The sequence below is a fragment of the Hordeum vulgare genome, chromosome 4H, assembly GCF_904849725.1.
Source record: "Hordeum vulgare subsp. vulgare chromosome 4H, MorexV3_pseudomolecules_assembly, whole genome shotgun sequence".
In the NCBI taxonomy this organism is placed as follows: Eukaryota; Viridiplantae; Streptophyta; class Magnoliopsida; order Poales; family Poaceae; genus Hordeum; species Hordeum vulgare.
Genome location: NC_058521.1, coordinates 523,799,057 through 523,824,507, shown reverse-complemented (window position 1 = coordinate 523,824,507; position 25,451 = coordinate 523,799,057). Strand labels below are relative to the sequence as shown.

The following is a 25,451-nucleotide window of genomic DNA, read 5'->3' as shown; positions in this document are numbered from 1 at the left end:
CAATCTCAGAACATAGTGGATACTAGGGATCAATCTCCATCAAAACTAACTCGATTACATGATAGATCTCATCCAACCCATCACCGTTCAGCAAGCCTACGATGAGATTATTCACGAACGATGAAGAGCATCATGGAATTGGCGATGAAGGAAGGTTGGTGATGACGATGGCGACGATCTCCCCTCTCCGCAGCCCAGAACGGACTCCAGATCTGCCCTCCACAGGAAGAACACGTGGTGGCGGCGCCTCCGTATCGTAAAACACGATGAACTCTTCTCTTTGATTTTTTTTGGACGAATGGGACTAAATAGAGCTGGAATTGGAGGCGGCGGAGCCCCGAGGGCCCCACAAGCCTGCTAGGCGCGGCCAGGGGGGTCGCTCCTGGTGGGCTTGTGGGCTCCTCGCTCCACTCCTCCAGTTGATTCTTGCGCCAGTATTTTTTATATATTCCACAAAAAATCCTCGTAAATTTCCAGGTCATTCCGAGAACTTTTATTTCTGCGCAAAAACAACACCATGGCAATTCTGCTGAAAACGGCGTTAGTCCAGGTTAGTTCCATTCAAATCATGCAAATTAGAGTCCAAAACAAGGGCAAAAGAGTTTGGAAAAGTAGATACGATGGAGACGTATCAAGGAGGACCTGAAAATAACGATTGACCACTACTACTATGAGAAGCAGATTAAGGAGGAGCACAAGAAATTGACGGAGAAACGTCAAAGAGATTTTGTAGCTAGCTATAAGAAGGAAACCACAGAGAGTGTAGCAAAGATAGAGCGGGAGCATCAACGCTTCACAGAGAGGGTGATGAAAGAGGCTTCAAAAATGCGCAAAAGGGAAGAGGAAGAGGAAGAAGAGAGGAAAAAGAAGAAGGGAAAGGGGCCTTGCTCGACACAACAGAGCGGGTCGCTTCTATTCGTCATGCGCGCTTTCGTCTTTGAACCTATTGTGTTGTTGAACCTTGTCCACTTGCGCGCTTTGTTACTACTCCCTCCGTCCGGAAATACTCGTAGGAGGAATGGATGTATCTAGATGTATTTTAGTTCTAGATGCATCCATTTTTATCCATTTCTCCGACAAGTATTTTCGGACGGAGGGAGTATGAAACTCCACTATTATGTATCTTTGAACCTATTATATATCTTCATGTATCTTTGAACCTATTATGTATCTTTGAACCTATTGTTATGCTGGATAATGAAACTCCACTTGTTACTATGAAACTAATATATGTGCTGCAGTTTTCAGCATGCCAGAAGGTGTGGCGCCTGACTCCTAGGCGTCACACAAGTGAAACAGAGTAACAGAGACTGGCAACTTCAGATTTGCAGGTGTGGCTCCCTTCACATGGGCGTCACACACGCTCGAAGGTGTGGCGCCTAACCCTTTGGCATCACATAAGTGAAACATAGTAACATATACTACCAACTTCAGATATGCATGTGTGGCCCCTGACCTTTAGGTGTTGCACATGTGTGGCACCTGAGTCTTAGGCGTTGCACATCTAGTTAACATAGTTTCAACATATAAGTTCACAGAATTTCAACATATAAGTTCACATAATTTCAAATAGTAATTTGACAAAAACAACTAGTTTAATATAAATTCACAGAAGCAAATAGTAAGCTTGACTTCATGGTAATACAAGTTCAACAACTTAAAACACCGACATCTACTAGTTCAACAACTTAAAACACCGACAACTTCTAGTTCAACATCTTAGAACACCAACAACACTGCTATGACATTCATCACGTCTTGTGGCCTCGTCCCCTCTTAGAAGGTAGCTTCTTTCTCACAACAGGTTGCGGTTCGTCCAACTCATCAACATCGTCATCGTCATCGTCCATTCCTCTCATCCTTGTCACGTCTACTGTCATACGCGAGCCCTCGGCGACCGGGTTCTTTCCTTTGTTCGCATAGTCCTCTGGTGTGAACCGCTTAAATCCCCTCCTAGGCTTCAACATGTAAGCGGAGCATTGGAAAGCCTTCAACGTCATTTCGTCCCGAACCTTCAATATAAAAACGGTATCGTCATACCTATGAAGAGTTGAAAGTGCATAATGTATGATGGGTATGTCATACCTCTAGAGAGAACACATCATCCTCTAAATGAGCCGCTGAGGTAATGTCACCATCGTCCATATGAGCTTCCGATGTATTTGAATCATCTAAAGTATTTCTATGGGATGAACCGGATCTCGAAGGTTCAGAATATTCGTGGTCACGACAACCTAAAATGTTGGATAGGCGCCGCAACTTCTGGCCCTGTTTCTGTTGGATTGAAAGATAAATGAGATATAGAAGGTACCAAATATTGCATTCGTCGGCAAATTCTAAATTATGACACAACACCTTGATGAAAAGTCGAAGTGCGGATTCTCCCTTTTTTCTCTATGTGTTGTGTCTAGAATAGCTTCGGTTTCATCAGCTTGTTTCTTGATCTCTTTGCGCTATGATCACACGAAAATGACATGTAAGGCAAGAAAAGATGTGTAGTAATGTTCATACATAACATAGGGGAGTACACTTACCACAAAGTTCAGAACCGGAGCGAAAGAAGTTTGGTACCCTTCGCGAATTAGCCTGTTGTATTCGCCATGGGCAAGTGCATCGAATGAAGTGGGATCTTCCAATACGTCCTCCTCATAAGCTGGTGAACAGATCTCCACTCGACTATTCTCCTGAAATCGTCTTACGTAGTTGTTGAACGCAAGCGGACAATGCTCGCAGGCCTGGGCTCCTTGCGTACTCATAGCTGCCTCCACACTTTGCTCAAACATGGTGACATACTTCTTATGATGCTTATTCCAATCCATGATCTTTCGCTGCCTCCTCCTATCCAACCTGCTTTTTTACATACCTCATTATTAGCTCGCTCAACACTTAACTCAAACATAGTTCTTTATTGTGCATGCTTTGTTACCTGTAAAGTTGTGCGTCCGTGTACACCCACTCTGATGGACGTTGCTGAAACAACCCAAATTTATGCAGCACACAATGCGGGAGAAGAAACTCAACCACCCAATTGCATATCAGTGGACAACATATTAGCCAAAGATCTCTTTCCTGCAAGCATATTGGATTGAGCTGGAATGTGTGTGCATCACCAAAGCTTGGCCCGACACCATATGGCTGCCATTCCACCTACGACACAAAAAAATTGCACAATTCATTTTTCCTTACATTTAGGGAGTCAGCTCTGTGATGTTTACCTGCTCGGCGGTAAGCGAATCCATCTCGTTCGTGTATTGCTTGTACAAGAGATTCACATCGCTCGTCACCTCTGATACCACGCCCCACTTGTAAGCCCAGGTGGGAAGTCGTACATGGTTGTCGTGGTCATCCCAGGGCTTGAACGTTGCCTCTCTAGGGCGTCCAACAAGAAGGTGTTCCCAGCTCCATACCGAAAGTAGGAGCATACAACTACCAATTCCATTGTCTCTTGTGCACCTACGACAAGCTTCGTCCAACTACAAGTAAAGACAAACATGGATCAATTAAGCGCAAAAGTATAAGACAAACAAAAACTTATTATTAACAATTTATTACCTGCCGGTACAAGTAGGCTAGTGCGGCCGACCCCCGGCTGAACTTGTTGTCGAAAACCGTCAATGCCTTCAGCCACATCCATTGAGCATTCTTGCTAGTGCCATCAGCGAATATAGTCCCAGAGATAACATACCACATGTACATGCGAGCATAAGTCTGGATCACATCGTCATTGGCGTCCTCATGACAATGAGCAAAGTTGGCTGCAATCCAAGTGAAAGGAGCACCAGTCGGGACTCTATCTTTCTTCCCTCCATCTTCTACCTCCGGTTGTGGAGGTGACATACCAATAAGGGCCTCCATTTGTTGCCGGCATCCCTCGGAATCAGTGCTCATACAAAGAGGCTTCCCCTCGATCGGGAGTGCAGTGATCATGGAAACATCTTGAAGAGTCACTGTCATCTCTCCGGTCCGGAGGTGAAAACTATGGGTCTCCGGCCTCCACCGATCAGTAAGTGTATTGAATGCCGCAATGTTCAGGTTGGGCGTTGACCGACTAACAAGCTGAATGAATGAAAGGAGCCCTGTCATCTTGATGTATGGTGTGTACCGCTCATAGTACGACATGACAGTTGATGCCCCGTGAGACCGAATCTTCAAGGGCATAAGCTTGTGCAAACATAGATGAGTGATATGATTACGGCTTGATCTTCTTAAATAAGTACATGATTTTTGAACATAATAACATGTTGTACTTACCATCCGCTTCTTTGACATCAAGTAGGCCCGATGTTTAATGTCATAGGCATCATTCAAAAGCCACACCATCCTACATATCACAAAAAAAAATTCAACTAACTTCTCATATATATTCATCTACTAATATAGGAATATGAATCTAGTCATCTACATATAGGAATAGGAATATTCATCTGCTCATCCTACTCATATAGGAATAGTCATGTACTCATCTACATATAGGAATTGTCATCTACTCATCCACTCATCTACATATTACTAAAAAATACAACTAACTTCAAAATCCACACCATCTACTCATATAGGAATAGTCATCTACGAAACCTACATAATAATCTACTCATAATACTCATCTAGGATTCACAAAATACCTCTAAATCCTCATATATATTTCAAATCCAAGAAAAACATGGCTCCCATCCAAACTAATACAAATCCGAAAAAATTGCAATATTATTTGGATAGAAAGATGGGAAACAGAAGAGATTACCTTCTAGACCGATTTGGGGTGTAAATCCACGGAAGAAATTCATAGATCTGAAGGATTTAGGAGAGAGGATTGGGAGGAAGAGATGAGGTAGCTGCCGCCTTCGGCCTGGGAGAAATAAAATGAGTGAGGAGGGGGTGGGGAGGGGGGTCGGCCCGCGGCCGCATAACTCAATGTGCGGCGCCTAAGCGCTCGGCGCCACACTGTCGCATGTGCAACACTTGAGCCTTATGCGTCACACTGTCGGGGGGTGGGGCCTGCAGCGCCAACATGGACGGGGGTGTGACGCCCACGACTTAGGCGCCACACAGTGTAGTGTGGCGCCTACGTGTCGGACGCCACACAAAATGGTCAGCCCGGCGAAAAAAATTCAAAGGCGGTCCAGTTTGTGATTTTTTTGGACCCAGGGGTCAGATTTGTCGATTTTGCTTCTTTCGTTATCTGCAAGGGACCAAAGATCTTGGCCTATTTTATAAATGGAATCAAGACCTATCTCTTATAGGCTATGCCGATCCTCGATACCTATCGGACCCGCATGATTGCAAATCACAAAATGGATATGTTTTCCTTTATGGTGGAACAGTGTTTTCCTGGAGATTGACCAAGCAAACTCTTGTGTCGACCTCCCCGAACCACTCGGAAATCATGGCGCTATTGGAAGCGTCAAAGGAATGTGTATCGCTTCGACGAATGATCAGCCACATTCAGCAGACGTGTGGGCTGAACACCGTACAAACCCCTACCATTATCTATGAAGATAATGCTGCTTGTGTTGCACAAGTTCACATGGATTATGTGAAGAGTAACCTCCCAAAGCATATTAGTCCCAAGTCCTTCTATGCACACGAACTGCAACAGTTGAACGAGGTGAGAATTTGCATACTAAGTCGTGTGACAGTCTTGCTGATATGTTCACTAAATCATTACCGGCATCATCCTTTGAGAGGTGTGTGCGTGGAATCGGTATGATGAGACTTAGATAGATGCAAGGTTGAGAGGGAGAAACTTCACAAACTCATCGCTAAAATCTCGATCCCGATGATTGAGTACTCAACCTGATGGTTGAGTGGATTATACTCTTTTTCCCTTGAGTGAGTTTTCGTGAGGTTTCTCACCTAAGGTTTTTGACGAGGCAATTCGTGTACTACAACAACGTATACTATGCGTTCTTTTTTCCATAAATTTTTTCACTGTTTTTTTGGAGTTTTGGGACATGGATATACGGATAATTACCCAAGGGGGTGTTGGGAAACCGGACCCTGAAGCGATGGGGCGACGACGGCTTTCGTGCGAGGCACGAAGCCAACCCCTCTCGTTTCCCCTCTTTTCGTTAAGTGAGTACTTATCCCTTGATCCCCTACCCCTATATAAAGAGAGGAGGAACAATCATTGTAAGAGAGATCATCATATTTTCCTCGCTATTTTTTTTAATATTGTATTTTTTTTATTCTTTTTGAAAAATAATGCACTGATTTGAATATTTTCAAAAGTAGGCCTGCCTCGGCCCTGGCGTGACCGACAGGAGGCTGTCGGCGTCGGCGTGGCCGACAGGAGGCTAGTCGGCCTAGGCCCGGCCGATTAGTGGCTCTCGGCCATGTGGCGGTCGACTAGTGGCCATGCCACGTCGATAGCCCAGTCGGCTCTGCCTGTCGGCCCTGGCGTAGCCGATAAGGCTATCGGCCTGGGGGAGGCCGACTAGTGGCCAGCCAGCCGAGGCAGCCCTTCCCCCTCTCTTCCTCCGTCCTCCTTTCTTCCTCCTTCCTCTTTCTTCCTTCTCCCTTCTCCCATTCTACCTTATCTCCTTTCTCTCTTTCTCCTCCTACCTTCTCCCCCCACACAAAAAATCTTCCATTTCCACTTTTTGAACCGTACATTTGTTGTGTAAGGAGGAGGGCATCCGAACTATCCGTCTAACTCGCGATGGGGTAGTTTGTGGTGCTTGTTTTGAAGCTATTTTTGGTGGTGGTGGTGGAGGTTGAGGCGGAAGTTGTAGTGGTGGTGGTGGTGGTGGTGGTGGTGTGGGTGAAGTTGGTTGTTTTGGTGGAGTTGGAGGTGGTGGTGTGGGATTAATCTCGGTGTTCGTCAAGAGTCGTTCGTCGTTCATCGTTTCTGCGCACGCTTCAAGGGTAAAATATTTTTGTTGTTTAAATAGTTTTAGGTGCTCCGGTAGATTAGTATAAATTTAGTTGTTTAACTGGTTGTAGGTGCTCCAGTAGATTAGTATAAATTTAGTTGTTTAACTAGTTTTAGGTGCTCCGGTAGATTAATATAAATTTAGTTATTTAACTAGTTTTAGGTGCTCCGGTAGATTAGTATAAATTTAGTTTAGTAAATGAAGTAGTTTAAATATTTTTAGGTTCTCCGATAGATTTGGAAAATGTATTTCGGTTTGTCGTTCTTCTAATTTTTTTCCTTGTTAAATAATATGTTAGGTCAGCAGAGATGTCTGATTTAGTGACGTTATGTTTGCACTATGGTCGTGGTACCGTTCAAACAAATGAGATGGGAGCTGATCTTAGTGAATTTCAGTACATAGAGGTGCAGGTGTCTTCCCCTAAAACATGGTCTGTTAGTCAGTTGACAGAATGGCTTGCGCGATGTTTAGGGTTCAATACCGAAACACACACCGTCGGTGTTCATGCATTATGGACCCGATCCACTGGTAATATTTTCTGGTATTTGAAGCATATAGAGCGGGATGACCAGTGGGTGCGCTTGTTACAATCTTGCGAGCGTAGGGGATGTCATCCTGTGGCCTTACTTCTCCCCGTGCTAAAGCCGGTTACTGAACCTGAAGTGGAACGTAGCTCTGAATATGGTGAGAGCAGTGTAGGGATACATGATTCACAGTCAATTCATGCGTCCCATGTTGGAGATGATTTGTACGAAGCAGGCCAGAGTAGTCAGGCCGAAGGGGGAGATGCAGATGATTATCTCAGCGGTGAGGCGGATGCCAACGAGATAGATGGGCACATGCAAAACGAGATGCATGAAGAATATATAGCGGGTGATATTTCCGATGAATCCACTGAATCAGATGGAGAAGAGCGCGCACATGAAGTGCCTATTCCTGCATCATGGAATCAGGACTTCTCATCTGCAATGTTGGTGAACGACGGTCATTATTCTGCCTGGCAGTATCACCACAACAACATTGCGACAGGTGCCCTCTACCCGAACAAACAAGCTCTGAAGGATGCCATCCTTAATTGGGCAATGTCCACTCAAAGGGTATTTGTAGCTCAAGTTTCCTGTCCGGATAAGTTGACAATGGTTTGTAGAAACCAGGGTTGTCCAGCAAGGGTGCATGGATATCTCCCTAAGTACGACACAAGCTGGGTCATAAGTGACTTAGTTAGTCATAATTGTGTTATTCCATGCATCCCTCAAGATCATCCCAACCTTACTTCCACTGTGATAGCTCGCTTGCTTTACAGCGAGATTGTGGAGTGCAAGGCAATGGAAGTGAAGGCTATCTAGAAAAAAGTCTTCGTGAGGTTAAAGTACAACATATCATATGGCAAGGCTTGGAGGGCTAAGCAGAAGGCACTGGAGACCAGATTTGGTTCATATTTTGATGCATATGACTCTGTTGTTCGGCTCGTGCAGACACTGCAGAATCGGAATCCTGGCACGTATGTTGACATCCAAGAGTTGTACCTGCCAGAGTTCCCAACGGTTAGGGTGTTGCATCGGATGTTCTTCTCTTTCGGTGCCTGCATTGAAGCTTTCAGACATTGTCGACCGGTAATATGTGTTGATGGCACATTTCTCACTGGCAAGTACACGGGTCAGATCCTCACAGCCATAGGTCAAGATGGGCAAAATCAAGTCGTCCCACTTGCATTTGCTTTTGTGGAGAGTGAGAACATCGATAATTGGACATGGTTCTTCTGGCAGTTGAATATAGTTGTTGTGCAAGATAAGAAGAATGTGTGCATCCTTCATGATAGGCATGCAGGTATACTCAGCGCGATCAAGACATTGTCAAACCCTGCTCCCGGTGAACAAACTCCTTGGCAGGACATTCAGAGTCGTTGGTGCATGCGCCATCTAGGGGAAAATTTCTTCTCACAGTTTAGAAATAAGAACCTCATGAATCTATTCAAGAAACTCTGCAAGCAGAACCAATAATGGAAATATGAGCTCATACGTAACAGACTAAATGTTTGCACACAGAGACATGTTAGGGACAGGAGAGCTGCAAGAGATGCTGCTGTCAGGGCACATGTTGAAGCAGTAGCTGCACAATTAGCAACTGGAGCTGCTACCGTGGAGGAAGAGCCGGTTGGGCTTTGTGACTTGCCAGGATTTGACCCTCCTGGTACAAGGAGAAGGCTAGCGAGGACGATTAAAACCTTCAATCAGTGGATAGAGCATGAGCCATTGGAGAGGTGGTCTCTCTTGCATGACACACATAGAGCCAGGTACGGTGTCATGACTACCAACCTGGCTGAAACATATAATTTTGTCCTAAGAGGAAACAGAGCTTTGCCCCTTACAGCGATCGTTGAGGGCATTTTCTATGGCACAGTGAAGTATTTCAGGGAAAGACGTCAAATTGCTACGGAGCATATGACAAACAATCCGAGCACACGTTACCGTGAAAGGGTTATGAAGTACATGGATGAAAAGATGAAGAAAGCCCGATCACACAGTGTTGTCGCCATTGGAAATCTAGAGCGAAGGTTCGAGGTTCGCTTAGCTAACAACAAATTCGGATGTGCAAATGAGATGAGAACACACGAGGTGAAAATTGAAAATGAATTGTGGCCAACGTGCGAATGCACATGCAACAAACCAAAGTTACATAAACGTGGAAATGGAATATTTTTTGTGTGCGGGGAGAAATAAGGAGAAGAAATAGAGAAAGGAGATAAGGTAGAATGGGAGAAGGAGGGAGATAAGAAATAGAGAAAGGACAAGGAAGGAATAACAAAGAGAGAGGGGGGGAAGGGGCTGGGGCTGGCTCGTGGCCACTACTTGGCCACGGCTAGGCCGAATGCCCTATCGGCTTCCCCAAGGCCGAGTGGCAGTGGCCGGCCACTAATCGGCTTCAACGTGTCCGAGAGCCCTGTGTCGGCTTTGGCGAGGCCGACAGTCTCCTGTCGGCCGCAGCAACGCCGACAGCCTCCAGTCGGCTACAGGGTGGCCGAGGCAGGTATACTTTTGAAATTTTTGAATTCGGTGCATTATTTTTTAAAAAGAATAAAAAAATGCAATATTAAAAAAAATAGCATTTTCCTCTCTACTTCATGTGTTCTTCTACCTCTTGCGTGATTGTGTGTTGCTCCATTTTACAACCTTGGATCGGACTCATCGATAAAAGTTGCGGAACAGACAAGAGGTTTGCTCATGTGGTGTTTGTATTCCACTCACGGTCGTCGTGGTAGGTCGTGTTATAGTTTGACTAAGGTTCATGGTGTGCGAGTGCCGAGTGGATATTTCTTACTTTAACGCCTCGTGTAGTATCCTTGCTCTATCCTATGCCGGGTTTGGTTGTCTTAACAGTTGTGGATTGCCTTCTTTCAAGTGGTATTATGTCTTGTTTTGATGATCCCTAATGAATACACATGCACCTCTCATGTATCGCTAAGAAATAACTTTTTATCAGATGGCATGGGTGGCAAGCAACTTCAAAATTGAAATTAAGTTATGATTATTCATATTAGATGTTTATATATAAATAAAAAATTAAATTAAATTAAAATTTATATAGTGCATTTGGATCGCAGGAAGAGTCAGGAGTATCATACAGCAGGAAGTAACTTTTTGGGAAAAATTACATTCCACCGGCTGATCTGGTTGATCCATCCACCGCCCGCTCGTCCGTTGGATCTCGCCTCGATCATGAATCATTTCTCGAAACTGGCTCGTTGTTTCAGAAACTGGAGCGTTGTTTCAGGAACGGGGGCTGAAGCTGGAGCACTCCAGGTTCCACGTCGTGGCTCCTCTGCTACCGGGGACGAGCCTGCCGGAGTCCGCCGAACCGCCGCCGCCGTCAGTCCTCGCCAGCTCGCCGGATCCCCACCTCGCCGACGAGATCCAGCCCCTCGCCGGATCGCCGGATCCCCACCTCGCGCGGCGAACGGGGAGGTGTGCGGCGCGGACGCCGGCGACCCCCCGCCGACGGGGAGCTTCTTTGCCTCGCTGGAGATGCGTCCCTGCTCGCGCGCCCGACTCTCCGTTGAGCATGGATCCCGGCTGCAACGTGACTTTCGTTGCAAAAATTCCTGAAACTCGACCGTTGTTGCAAAAAATTCTTTGTAAAAATACCTATGTTACAGAAAGACGAAGAAAATAAAATCTACAACAAGCAAATTGTTTCTGAAACTCGACGTTGTTTCAGGAATTAACGAATCCAAAGTTTATTTCTTGCAACAAAGCGAAAGTTTCCGCAACTCGAGCGTCATTTCAGGAAATAACTACTGACCATGCGACGGCGATGCGGGACGTTAGATCGGAATCCGACAGCTAGCTAGGTGACGGATAATTTTTAAAATCATCCGACGGACGCGTAGCGTTCCCCTAACTTTTTTCATTTCCCTGTTTCTAAAATCGTGTATTACAAAGAGATCCTGAGCTCCAAGTTACGTATCCGTATTTCTGTCTCTAAGGAGGGGCAAAACGCAAAGAAGAGAGGAAAAGGAAGAAACTCAAAACACTAGTAAAACCCTAGCCCACCGGAGGGAGCGCCGAAAAAAGGCCGGCTAGTCGGAGAGCTTGAGGTGGCTGCAGCACAGCTCGTCCGCCGCCAAAGATGTTCTCGCCGGCGATCAGGAAGCCCCACCTCCACCGCAGGGAGAAGGAGGAGGCGACCCCTTCACCCCCTCCTCCTGCTCCCGTCCACTCCCCTTCGCCCGGTGGATTCGCCCTCTCCGACCGCCCCGCCACTGGCACCCCGGCCCCATGGACCTCCTCCTCCCTCCTTGCCAGGTGACCATTCCGGCTCACCTGTCTTCGATTTCACCAGAATCGCCGCATTTCACCGTATGCTTGTATCCAGTTGAAGCACCGGAAGCGATGCGCAGGAAGCCAGGAACCCCTTTGCCATCGTCACTGTATTAGGCTAGCGGGCTACAGTTTGACACAGTTCGCTGATCTCTGATGTTTCTAAATTATGTTTTTCTCTGAAATTTTTCAGGATTTCGACATCAAAGCAGACAGACAGGGCTGGCGATTCTGGCCAGATCCAACCAGTGCACGTAGCAGAGTTTCCCCAAGTTGTGAGGAATGCACAAGCCAACCTTCTGCAGAAGAATTTTGCAGGTAACTGGTTTCTATTGGGTCCCTGCACAATTTTTCTTTCGCTACTAGTTTGCTTCTACCATACTGAACTGTAGATGCCGTTTATGTATCTCTTGTAGGCAAGAGTATGCTTGTAGGCGGCATTGACAAAGAAACATCCCTTGCATGGATGATATGTGGAAATGAGCTTTTTGTCTGGAGCTACTTGGCTGCTGTTGCAAAAGATTGTCTTGCACTTGAGATCCCGTCTTCGCTTGTGGGAGACAAAGACGGAAAACCCCTCTCTGGTAACCAGTGGACGGTTTGCATCATGAGATGGCATAGTAGTGGTCCATCAACAAGGAACAGTGGAGATATGTTGCACCGAAGAAGTTCGACTGGTGTCATCCTGTGCAACGGAAGAACACAAGCTATTGCGTATTGGCCTGATATCTATGATGAAAGTAGTAGCAAGGGTCCAGTTCTTAGTTTATTTGGCCAGACTGGCACGTCTGCAAGTGATGCCATATCTGGATGTTACAGGTTTAACTCGCTAATTGCAGCTTCCGTTCCAGGAGCCGCTCATGAATGTATTGCGGTTGCTTCTGAGCCAACAGGTGCTTTATGGTTGTTTCAGTGTTCACCACTGGGTATTCACCGAAGAAAAGTCCATCATGATACATTAGAAGATAATGGTACTGATCATTCTCAGAAAAATAATGGTGGAAGATCCTTGGTTTGGCTACCAAGTAATGAATCATCCGAGGCTGCTGAATGGAAGTTCTTTTTGTTGACCAGCCATGGGATACAATGTTGGGGCATCTCACTCTTGCATGGCATCAATGTAAAAATATTAGGGTCTCAGGAAATTGTTGGTAGTGATGGTGAGTTGGGCATAAAAAAGGACATAGCTGGTCAAAAGAACATTTGGCTTTTGGACATGCAGATAGATGAGCGTGGGAAGGAATTTAATATTCTTGTTGCTACCTTCTGCAAAGATCGGGTGAGTGGGTCAAACTACACTCAGTATTCACTTCTGACAATGCTGTACAAATCAAACCAAAAATTTCCATCCGAAAACAACGTGGTTAAATGTGAAAGGTTTTTGGAGAAAAAAGCTCCTGCTCAGGTAATAATCCCGAAAGCTCGAGTGGAAGATGAAGAAGTTTTGTTCTCTATGAGGCTAAAAACTGGCGGCAAGCCTTCTGGCTCAGTGATCATCTTATCAGGTGATGGAAAAGCAACGGTGGCCATCTATTGGAGGGGCTCTACCCGACTGTATCAATTTGATCTGCCTTGGGATGCTGGAAAGGTTTTTGATGCTTCCATTATCCCATCTTCTGAGGACAGAGATGAAGGAGCTTGGGTTGTTCTGACAGAAAAGGCAGGCATCTGGGCAATACCTGAAAAGGCTGTATTAGTTGGTGGGGTTGAGCCTCCAGAACGCAGCTTATCACGAAAAGGTAGCTGTAATGAAGCGGTCGCTGAAGAGAAAAGGAGAAGTCAGGCATTCAGTGCCAGTATTGTTCCCAGAAGAGTTAGCTCTGAGGCTTGGAGTGCTGGAGACAGGCAAAGACCAACATTAACTGGCGTAGCTCAGCAGGCTGTGGTTGATGAAGAGGCTGAGATGTTACTTAATCGGCTGTTTCATGATTTTATTTTGTCTGGTGCTGTTCATGAGGCACTTCAAAAGCTTAGAGTAGCAGGGGCATTTGAGAAAGAGGGTGAGATGAATGTGTTTGTTCGAGTAAGCAAATCTATCGTAAACACATTATCTAAGCACTGGACAACAACTAGAGAAGCTGAATTTCTTGCTTCAACAATTGTTTCATCCCTTGCTGAGAAACGTCAAAAACACGAGAAATTCCTTCAATTTCTTGTCTTGTCCAAGTGCCATGAAGAACTCTCTTCAAAACAAAGTATGGATCTTCTCTTGCCATTATTATCTTTTTTATTTTGGACCTGTATTATCCCTGTTACAAATAATCGAACAGGCCCATTGGTTATGTTACTAATTGTTCTTGCCTGCCTGCTATCTATATTACACATTGTTTCAAAACTGATGCGATCTTTCTATTATGGTATCTTGTGTACGCTATAGTATCTGTTCATCATTAGGCATTTGTCTTTGAACACCCCTCCCCCTTCTCTTGAAATCATTAAATTTGTAATTGTAACAATGTGATAGGACCTAGAGACCACAATATCGATTTGTAGACATATGGGTAACTGATACTGTGCTATGAGTTCATTTTCTGACCGAGTAATTTTCATTATGCTTTTATTCCATAGGAGCTGCAATGCTAAGTGTCATGGAACATGGAGAAAAACTCTCTGGAATGATCCATCTGAGAGAATTACAAAATGCGCTTAGCCAGCAGAGTTCAAGCACACGTTTATCACCTCAGTCTAAAACCCCAACTGCTGGTGCACTGTGGAATCTCATTCAGCTGGTCGGTGAGAAAGCTCGACGGAACACTGTTCTATTAATGGACCGTGACAATGCTGAAGTTTTCTACAGTAGAGTTTCTGATATAGAGGATCTATTTTATTGTTTGTCGCATCAACTTCGGTATATTATAACCGGAGAAGAACACCCATCTGTTCAGATGCAACGTGCACTTGAGTTATCAAATGCTTGTGTGACCTTAGTTCAGGCAGCATTGCACTACAGAGCAGAGTACAAGGACTGGTATCCTTCTCCTGAAGGACTGACAACATGGAACAGTCAGCCTGTAGTGCGGTCTGGAATTTGGAGTCTGGCATCATCTGTGATGGAGCTTTTGAGAGAATCAGGATCTGCAGGCATGCCAATGAAATCTAATCTATGGTCTCAGCTGGAAGGACTCACAGATATGCTACTGGAGGGATATATTGGTCTATTAACTGCCAAATTTGAACGTGGGGAGGACCATGGTGTGCTAGCCCAAGAATACTGTGAACGGAGAGATGAACTTCTTGGATCCCTTTATGACCTTGCAAAGCAAATTATAGAAGCAAAATATCAGGTTTGGTCTAATTCTACGCCACTATTTTCTTAATGTTCTTCTTGCGCTTTTATAATTTGCAAGTTCATGATGTCTCTTTATTTCCTTGTACTCTTTATCTTATTGTTCTATCTTAGAATTCAGTTAACCTTTATTCCCTCAGAAAATGGTGTGGTTAGGTCCATAGCTTATTTTATATGATTATAAGCTGTCTCATACCAATTTGCAGACTGCTGAGGTTCAAACTTGTGTTATACTTGTATGTATGCAATAGTAGTTCTAGAGCACTTTGTTATTTATGTAGCAACTCACCCTTTCAGTACGGAATCTGCGACATTGACATTCAGATGAATTTTAGTAGTTTGCTGCTTGGTTGTCTCTTCCGTTGATTTTCCCTAGTGGCATTTTCATTGAAGTGAATATGGACTATACATGCATTGAATAGTATTCTCTGATCATAGCACGTGTATGTTTTGGTCATCTGACATTAATGTAAGTTTGTATACTTCAACATAGTGGCTGATAGCTTGACATCAAGTAACAAAGGGCAGTTTCAGCTAGAATGACATTCCAAATAAAAAAGAACCATGGCAAAGCTCTATTTGCACAATTAAATTAAATTAACTCAACATTTTTCTGGATTGCCCATCTGCTGTTGACAGTTTCTTGACATAATGCGTTCATACTTAACATGTACTCCCTCCATCTGGAATTACATGTCGCTCAAATGGATGTATCTAGCACTGAAATACCTCTAGATACATCCATTTGAGCGACAAGTAATTCTGCACGGAGGGAGTATCATTTTATAAACATTGTCAATGTTGGCTCTATGGTTTTACTTGATTTTAATATGGTATTACCTAATACATGCCCATATCTACCAGGAGTCAAGAGAAGGCAATGACAATCCTAATCTGAAAGAATCTATATTTAGAGAGGTCACTTCTCCTATTTTGGCAACAGCTAAACGGCATGAAGGGTACCAAACTTTGTGGCAGATTTGCTATGATATCAGTGATACGGTTCTCCTCCGCAATCTTATGGTAAAATCCCATGATCATATCCCCAATTTTTCTTGGAATATGCCTTGTTGTATATTTTTTCAGTGACCTAGCATATAATTATTCACTTTCAACCAAAAAAGTGTTATGCAACACGGTTCTTATGTTGATCTTGTGTTGCAGCATGATAGTGTAGGACCTCATGGGGGATTCAGTTTCTACGTTTTTAAACAACTAATCAACAGCCGGCATTACGCAAAGTTGTTAAGGCTGGGAGAAGAATTTCAGGAAGAGCTAGCTAATTTTCTGAAAGACCGCAGCGATCTTTTGTGGCTTCACGAGATATGTTTAAATCAGTTCTCAACTGCTTCAGAGACTCTTCATACCTGTGCTCTGCTTTCAAGTCCGGGAGAAGATGTTGACCTAACAAGCACCAGAAAGTCGATGTCCTTTGTTGAAAGAAGACGTCTCCTCTATCTCTCTAAAATTGCTGCAACCGCAGGTTAACTATTTCTTCTGTTATACTTTCCTTCTATACCTCCAGCCATGTCATGTTTGATGTAACCACATATTATACAGGTTTATGTAAAACTGGCTTCCAGTATCGTTTTTAAGATGGACAACAGTAGTTTATCAAGTGCTAAATAAATGCGACGAATTCTATGATTCTCTCCATCACGAAATTTTCACATACTTAGGACTTGTAGCTGTTGCGTAGTCTTATGTGGCGTTCCACTTAACATTTTATTATGTATGGTAAAAGATTAATTCATGATTCTGCTGGACTTTCTGCAGCACAGGAAATGCCTTATTTTCTAGGAGAGTATTTTTGTTAAGGAACATAATTTTGCATCATTCTTTTGTATTAATTCTTGTTTCATTGATGATATGTTTTGTTTTTTGTGGTAAATGGACCCCTGACATGTTGCAGTTCTTAACATGTAGGTAAGGATGTTGATTATGAAGTGAAGGTTGCACAGATAGATGCTGATATCCGGATTCTGAAACTTCAGGTGAATTGTCTTGAACAGAAAAGATGATGCTGTACTTCTGTATTTTAATTAATCATCTGCCTACGTTAGTGTTAACCAGCCCTGTTCTTGCATTGTCTCGCCTTTACATGCAATTCCGTTGTTGGTAGGGCTAGTAACCCAAAATCTACCCAGAGATGGATCTACCTCTCTGCCCCTCATGTCTTGAAGCATTCCATATTTACGATAACTTGCTTGATGACATCTAGGTGGATGGCTTATCATTTCTAAGGAAAGTCAGAATGCATAGCTGACGAAATAATTTTTACCTTTTCTTTACAGGAAGAGATTGTTCAGCATGATCCAGAATATGCACAGGGCAAACATACAAGCAAGCTTCTTAGGCCATCAGAACTGATCGAGATGTGCATGAAGAGAGGCCGCGAGCTCTCTCTCAAAGCCTTCGAAGTATTCGCCTGGACAGGCTCCTCGTTCCGAAGCTCCAACAAGGGCCTCCTAGAGGCATGCTGGACGAACGCGGCCGACCAGGATGACTGGGTCGAGCTCTCACAGGCATCAGTTTCAGAGGGCTGGAGCGACGAAGTCATCCAAGAATCTCTCCAAGGAATGGTCCTCTTCAATGCTTCGAGGCTGTGCTACAGCCCGGACGCGGTGGTGTTCGACGGCACGTTCGAGGAGGTGCTGCCCGTGAGGAAAGAGGACGTGCACGCGAGAGGCCTGGAGGCTAAGTGCTTCTCGGTGGAGGAGGTGCTGATGCAGCACGACACTTTTCCGGACGCCGGTAAGCTGATGATGACGGCGGTGGTGATGGGCAAGGAGCTATCCTATGCTGCCCCGGCAGATGAGCCTGTGGACATGGACTCGTGATCATGTCGGAGAGGGAGGCGTTTATGTAGGCTGGCTGAATCATCGTGATGGCCATGCAATCGGAGTTATTTGGTTGACTGGAATAGTAGTTTTTACTCTTGTGATGGCCATGCAATAGTAATTTTTACTCTATGATGTACTGATGTCCATTGTCGGCTGTAAACCTTTGTAGAGACTGCAACGTTGTCAGCTCTTGCCTTTTTTCTTTTAGCTCGAGCTGTGTTTTGAAAATTGAAATATGCGTCAATATTTTTTCTGATACTACAACTTTTTTTTCGAGAAATTCTGATACTGCAACTAGTTGGCGTTTTGTTGCTTAAAAAATGGATTTCGATAATCACCACGCACATGATGGGAGCAACACAGATTGGACCATGTCATTGCATGCATGCGTAAGTGATGAAATTGACGAATTTAGTAAGAATATTTCGTTTTTTAGTTTTTAAAATATTTTATCTCTTAAATAAAAAATCTAATTGAAAAACCGTTTTCATCGTTAAATTTGCCGCGATGAGATCTTCGAAACATCATGGCAATTTTAGTGTAAACATTATGACAACTTTTGGCCCAAAAAAAGATCATCGAAATATATTAATATAGGATCTAGTTTTGAAGATCTTGTCGAGACGGATTTAATGATGAAAACAGATTTGTAATTGATTTTTTTATTTAAAAGATATTTTTTTAAGTCTATAAAACCAAAATAATTTTACTGATGTCATATATTTGATATGGTAAGATAAATAGTTATAAAAACATGTGGATCATGTTGCATCGTGCCATATGCTTCGTTCCTAAATATAAGATCTTGTAGAGATTTCACTATAGACTACATACGAAGCAAAATTAATGAATCTACACTTTAAATATGTCTATATACATCCATATGTAGTTCATAGTACAATCTCTACAAGATCTTATATTTAAAAACGGAGGGAGTATTTAGGTAAAATATAGACGGACAGTGGTAGGAAAATGTGGGAACCGAGAATTGTGGCACATCTGTGGGTGGTGCAAGCCCACTTACTTGCCGGGCTTCTTGTGGGCTTTAAGTGAGCCTGCCTTTGAACCCAACACTGACTCACGGCGGCACGGCGGAAGCCTCACCTCCCCCAGATCCCAGACAGTCATCACCAAACTCGTCAGCCGAAGGGGACCGGAGGAGGGGAAGATCACGTCCGAATTGAGGTCGCGAGCTCGTCGGCGTTGCGTGCAGCGGCGGGGCGGCGGCCAAGCGGGGCAGGATGGCGGCGGCTCTGGCTCCGGGGGTGTCCCGGAAGCTGAAAAAGGTGCTCGAGACGCGGACCGACAGCCCAGATCTGCTGGCCTCGCTGGGCGCGCTCTCCACCTTCTACGAGCACAACACCCCGCAGGCGCGGCGCAACCTCAAGTCCTCCGTCGAGCAGCGCGCGCTCGCCATCAACCGCCACTTCCTCGACGCCTCCCTCCCCGCCCAGAAGGTGCGCGCCGTTGCCGCATTTGCTGCTGCCCACCTCTCCTCCCCCACAAGGTCCGTTGGTCGTTTGGTATGTGATTGCTTGGTTTATTTCTTTTGTTCGCGTGCAGGCGTTGGATCGCGTCGAGGGGGAAGTGCACGCGCTGGACGATTCCTGGAAGAAGTGAGTGCGCTGTCCATTCCTGCATTTGTTCTTCTGGTCGTTTGGTATAACTTTAGCTTATTTTCTGATACTTTTCGCACTAGGTTGAGCTGAAACCTGTCAATTTAGGGGAATTGTCACATTGTAGGAACACATGTTTTCTCTCAGTCTCTGTGAAGTTTAGCTATAACCTACAGTTCGTATTTTATTGTTGGTCCTAACTAAGACATTGGAGTAAATATAGATAATGTTAAGCTATAGATGCAAAAGTTTTCTACCACGAGCAACCAGTTTAACTTGAATGCTATTCGCTGCCATTGTGTTAGGATTGAGGAAGCATTGAGCAGCTGTAGTGCAAGTACAGGGGATATCATCAGTACAACGGAGAGGTTGCAACAAGAACTTGAGGTCATCACTCAGCGCCAAGAAATAGTATCATGTTTCCTACGGGATTACCAACTTTCAAATGAAGAGGTACTCCTCCCTACTTTATATGAAATCAGTTGTTCCAATGATTCTTTGGTTGCTGCGGTGTGATGTCTTACCCATTTAGTGGCACGACAATCTGGAGTATGTTTATTCACATAACCTTATGTTTGATAGATACATGCACTCCGGGAAGAAGATATAGATGAGAAATTCTTTAAGGCACTATTGCATGTCCAAGAAATCCATTCGAACTGCAAGGTTCTGCTGCGAACACACCACCAGGTACTTTCACTTTGTCCTTGAGATTTTTTTTTGTCTTAATTTTCTAGATCACAACAACATTAACATTTTCTCATGCCAGTCTTTCAACCCAATTAGAAGAATGTTTTTTCATTTCTGTCATAAATAGGCTCTTCCTAGGGAAGAAAAAAAGGACTACATTCCTACAAGGCAAGCAGTTAATGGGATATCTTAGTTTGATTTTTATAGCTTTGTATTTTCGGAAGTATGGAATTCTATTAATCCATTTAGTGGCATGTACATGGTCTGCTCAAATAATATAGGGATCATTTGGTTTACGACATTTCCAGATGACAGGGATAGGAAAAGTAAAGGATTAGGATGCCCAGTGTACTCCAATCTTTAGGAATTTTCCATGAGGTCTCACATAATGCTAAGAATCCTCAGGAATTAGGCCAATATGAACACAATCCTAAGAAATCTTAGTTCCTCCATTCCTATGAAACGAATACCATATATAGGAAAAAAATCCTATTGGAATCCTGAAAAAAACTGCAAACTGAATGAGCCCATAAGGATATGACCCTACACCCTACCAAGAACTAGACGCTTTGACATTGGGAACCTACTTCTAATAGCTGATTCCACAGAATATTTGTGTTAATGCTCTATTTTTCATTTATTCAGCGTGCTGGTTTGGAACTTATGGATATGATGTCCGTGTACCAAGAAGGAGCTTATGAAAGATTATGCAGGTACTGGCCATCGTTCTATAGTCATCTAATCTTTTGCTGTTCCTTTTCCTTACATTGGATGTCTTTGTTTTTTTCCTCAATAATTGGAGATATATTTCCGCTCACCCACTTTTGATTGCTTTTACTGCTACTGACAATATGGTACCCTAACATTTCTTTTGGCTGTTCTTTTTTTAACTTTTTAGTTCTTGTTTTATGCTCTAATTTGACTATACCTACTGTTCCAAAGCTACTGTTCAACGTTCATCTATACTTGACTTGATTCACTAGGCACTACTGAAAAATAAGTTCTCATGATAAGTACTGCTGAATAAACTGTTGCCGAATACCGTGCTCAAATTTGCTATTGTGCTGTGTTCTATATAACATGATCAATTGACATTTGATGTTCAAGTGTTGTAATTCAAATTTCCCTGTCGTCAGGTGGGTTCAAGTTGAATGTAAAAAGCTAGGTGATACTGATAATCCTGAAGTAAGTGAACTTTTGAAGAAGGCTGTTCGGTGCCTGAAGGAAAGGCCTGTTCTGTTCAAGTACTGCGCAGAAGAGGTATGTCATACCTTGTAAATAGTTATGATACCTGGGTTTACCTTCTACATAGTAAAGTTGCAGTTAATTCGAATAGTGTCTGATAGTTTAGTTATCCACGTCCATAGGTTGCCAATATGAGGCATCATGCCTTATTCAGGCGGTTTATAAGTGCTCTTACTAGAGGTGGACCCGGAGGGCTCCCAAGACCAATAGAAGTGCATGCTCATGATCCTCTTCGTTATGTAGGCGATATGCTGGGATGGCTACATCAGGTGATTTCCTTGGTCTGTCCTTGTTAATAGTCAGTATGCAATGAGCTAATTACTGTTTGTTAAATAAAATCCCTTCCAAATAACATGCATACATATGCATCATTCATCTGCAACTGAAAGATATTCCTTTAGCCTTTCTAAACTTCTGGCTTTAATGTTTGAAGGCACTTGCATCTGAAAGAGAGCTTATAGCTGCGCTGCTTGATCCGGATGCAATAAGTGACAGTGGTCCAGCTAATCATCGTCATTCTGTAAGAGAAGGTGATTCATCCAAAGGAGAATCTGATTTCACTTTCGTTCTCAATAGAATATTTGAAGGGGCATGCCGACCGTTTAAAGTTCGAGTTGAGCAAGTTCTGCAGTCACAACCAAGTCTGATAGTTTCTTACAAACTTAGTAATACCCTGGAGTTTTATGGTTACACGGTGAGTCTGAAATTCTAGTTCTGGCTATTTAACAAAGCTAAGATTTATTCAGTTCACACATGGTCCTTCTCTATTCTAGATATCAGAACTGCTGGGTGTAGACACGGCATTGTGCAATACAATATGGTCACTTAGAGATGCAACACAGCGGACATTCTTCAACATCCTGAAGAGCCGTGGAGAAAAGTTATTGCGATATCCTCCACTTGTTGCGGTTGACCTCTCTCCCCCACCAGCAGTGCGGGAGGGAGTTTCTCTGTTGCTTGAGCTCATAAGTACCTACAATAGCATGATGGTTTCTGCCTCTGGAAAAGGGTTAAACTTTGATCCAGTCATTTCTGCAATACTGGATCCTATAATTCAGGTGAGCTTTCTGCATTCGATGTACTTTAGTTTGTACAGATGTCTAAAAAGCATGTCTGGCAAGCTGAAATTTTGTTGCTCGATCTGACTAATTTTTATCCTTGGTGCAATTTTGAATTGTTATCCTAACCAGTATCCACTGAGCACTCTATATTATTATTTTTGTAATAATAAGATTTATCTTCCTATCCTCTATGTCTACTGTGATGTCATGGGACAATTCTTGAAACTATAGCAGTATTTCAGTGTCTGTATTCGCCATCAAGTTATCTCCAGTTCAAGCAAGCTATGAATATTATGCTTAATATCTCCAAAGTTATTATGTGTTTTAGTGTCACTTCCAAAATATTTCATTTCATTCTAAGGTTTTGGTGCTGTTCCATGTGTATGTTTTCATATAGTATAAAGTAACGCTAGATTGCACCTAATATGAAGTAACAAGTGTGTACGTTTACTCATTTTGCATCAGTACTTGTGATTTGTAGAAACTAATATATTAGTATGTTCTAGTGGAGCCAGTTACTACAGATGACATGCGCTATCGGTGCAAAAGATGTTCCATATTTGCTGTTCTTCTCTTTTACAAGTAGTTTTGTTATACCTTTATTCTTGTTACCACAGAATGTGATGTTATCTGCATTATGGTTTTTAGGGAGTCCTCATTTACATGTGATACTGTTAGTACTAATCCTGACTTCCTGACCTACTCTTCAGATGTGTGAGCAATCCGCAGAGGCACAAAAATCAAAAGGTGCACTTGCACGGCGTGGTAGAACTAGTTCTGAACCTATCGGAAGTAAGAGAGATTCAATCTCAGTTGATGCTATTCTATCAAAGAAATCATCTACATCGGTCCTGGTTAGTAGCATAATTCTTTTTGTTTACCATGTGCATCGTAATGTGAATCCCTTGAACCGGTGACTGTTGTGAGAGCTACCTTTGTACTTATGTTCTGGTCATGAACTGAACTAGTAAAATAGTCAGCCTTTTTTCTTTCTGTTGGCAGTCACCACCACACGCCATACAGCTATTAGGCTAGTAAAATACAGATGGTACAAGTCAAGAAATTTCAAAAAGTTTCCTGTAGCTGCAACAGTGAAACTGGCGCCTTTGTTAGTGCAAACTGTAGAGAAAAAAGAGGAGACAACTAGCGGGGCAGAGATGGATAAGATCAAACACCTCCAATCATTTTGCGGCTAGCACTATTCGACATGGGAAACACTTATGATTGAGTAATTATTAAACTGATCCTACATATACTGATAAGCATGCACTTACAATTTGCATTCCATAATACTCGCTTTATGGTCCCAGAATAAAAGTATAACTGATTTTATGAGAAACAGCCGGTGTTGTGGATTTCATGATTGCCTTTTTGTTCAATTTTATTTCATAACCTTTTTGGCCCTGATCAGATTAAAGCAACTATTTTTTTATGCTCGGATCAGAAACCTTTTTGCTTTAAGCCTTTGATTAGGTAGACTTAGCTTGTTTTAGCTGTGCAGATCAACTTGTAGACATTTGCTTACATCCAAGTAATTTTAATACTTTTCCTTACATGATGCCATGCAATGTACAGAGTGGTGAATCTTCGTCCAAGGTTTACCTCATCAACTGCTTATCAGCTATTGAGGAACCATTGATGGATCAGGAGGTTGCTACAAGCTATGTTAAAAACCTTCGCTCTATGATCGAAACGCACACACGTGCCTTAGTAGATAAAGAAGCTGACAGCATTCTCAGTAAATGTGGATTGTCAAGTAAGATGCCATACATAAAGAACTACAGCTCTACTGATGGCAAGGATGATGCAAGACCTCTGGCAGATGTCGTGGAGACATCGGCACAAATGCTTCTGGAGTGTTTGAAGGCATTCTATGGTCTTGTGACTGGGACAGAAGGCTCCTTGCCAGAATTCGAGCAGCTCCAGGTTCCAAGGTTACGATCAGACGCTTGCTACGGTTTGGCGAGAGCTCTAGCAGAAGCTTACGAGCTCATCTACAAGGCGGTGATGGATCCAAAGAACTGTTATCCTGACCCAAGATCGTTGGTCAAGCATTCGCCGGAGCAGATAAGAACCATACTCGAAATCTGAGGTCCACACAGCATACCTTTTGATACATGTAACGAGAGGAGATTCATGTTCTGAATCACTGTGATGTATATTACCTACTAAAATCTGACTGAGGTTGCAGTTTCTTCTTGAAGAAATATTAAAGTGGCGAACTGTTGTATGACATCGCGTACAGTTTTTGTTGTCGTTGTAAAACCACATGAACCATTGTCAGATTAATGACGCCAGTCGTGTTACCAGAGAAGAGAAGCAGCATTCCAGTATTTCCGATTCTTTGCCTCTGTAGTGTTGAAAGCGACGACGAAAAACCGCAATCCAGCTTGCCAACTGGGCAGAGTCAAGCAATTGTCGTCTCAGAGGCTTCTCAGGAGCAAATTGGTAGAAAATGCCACTGTTTTCCTTTTCCGCTGTAACCCTCCGCAAAACGTCGGAGTTAATTGTATCCTTCTCTGTTACTTTCAACGCTATCTGCTGGTTTTGAAGCAACTTTTTTCTGTGGCCCCTCCTATCTGATGTCCTTTTTTCGCGCTGATTTGGCGTATGCAAGCTGTGGCGGTTGACTGCGGCGACGAGCGGAACTCGGAACTTTGGCGGGTGTGGAAAGTGGAAGCAGCAGCCGCCGGTAATCAGGATCCAAGGCTGCTTCTTGGAATAGCTAATACTATCAGGGACAGGTTATCCAGGTATGGTTGAAAAGCTGTTCAAGCTTGTCGGCAGTGTAGTACATTTGTTTGTTTTCCTTAATTTTTATCATTTTCGGCAGCTGAAAATATGATAGCATATGTACCAGTCAAATCAACTTTGGAGTAGCGTGGCTTGTAATTAATACTACTAGCAGCATCAGCTTGGTTGAACACCGCACAGCCCATCCATTAGCTGCTCATCAGTGCCGCAGAGTAGGTTGACCTTAATTAATTATTTCCCCACGAACGTATTAGATCGTGGTATTAA

The 25,451-nt window shown here is 43.4% G+C and overlaps 2 protein-coding genes across 2 annotated transcripts; both read left to right on the top strand.

The window, feature by feature from the left end:
• The first annotated feature begins 11,385 nt into the window (after positions 1–11,385).
• Positions 11,386–18,052, top strand: LOC123449261 (nuclear pore complex protein NUP133). Its single transcript, XM_045126407.1, has 8 exons — positions 11,386–11,674; positions 11,883–12,007; positions 12,106–13,884; positions 14,258–14,973; positions 15,840–15,998; positions 16,140–16,458; positions 16,902–16,969; positions 17,270–18,052. Exons 1-8 carry the CDS (start codon positions 11,499–11,501, stop codon positions 17,813–17,815), a joined length of 3,888 nt encoding a protein of 1,295 aa, XP_044982342.1. The 5' UTR covers positions 11,386–11,498; the 3' UTR covers positions 17,816–18,052.
• Positions 18,053–18,895: 843 nt separating this feature from the next.
• On the top strand, positions 18,896–24,663 carry LOC123449260 (conserved oligomeric Golgi complex subunit 6). Its single transcript, XM_045126406.1, has 11 exons — positions 18,896–19,275; positions 19,382–19,434; positions 19,740–19,887; positions 20,017–20,124; positions 20,770–20,837; positions 21,261–21,384; positions 21,492–21,638; positions 21,803–22,063; positions 22,143–22,427; positions 23,141–23,284; positions 24,006–24,663. The coding sequence occupies exons 1-11, from the start codon at positions 19,060–19,062 to the stop codon at positions 24,519–24,521; spliced, it is 2,070 nt and encodes a 689-aa protein (XP_044982341.1). The 5' UTR covers positions 18,896–19,059; the 3' UTR covers positions 24,522–24,663.
• The last annotated feature ends 788 nt before the right edge of the window (positions 24,664–25,451 follow it).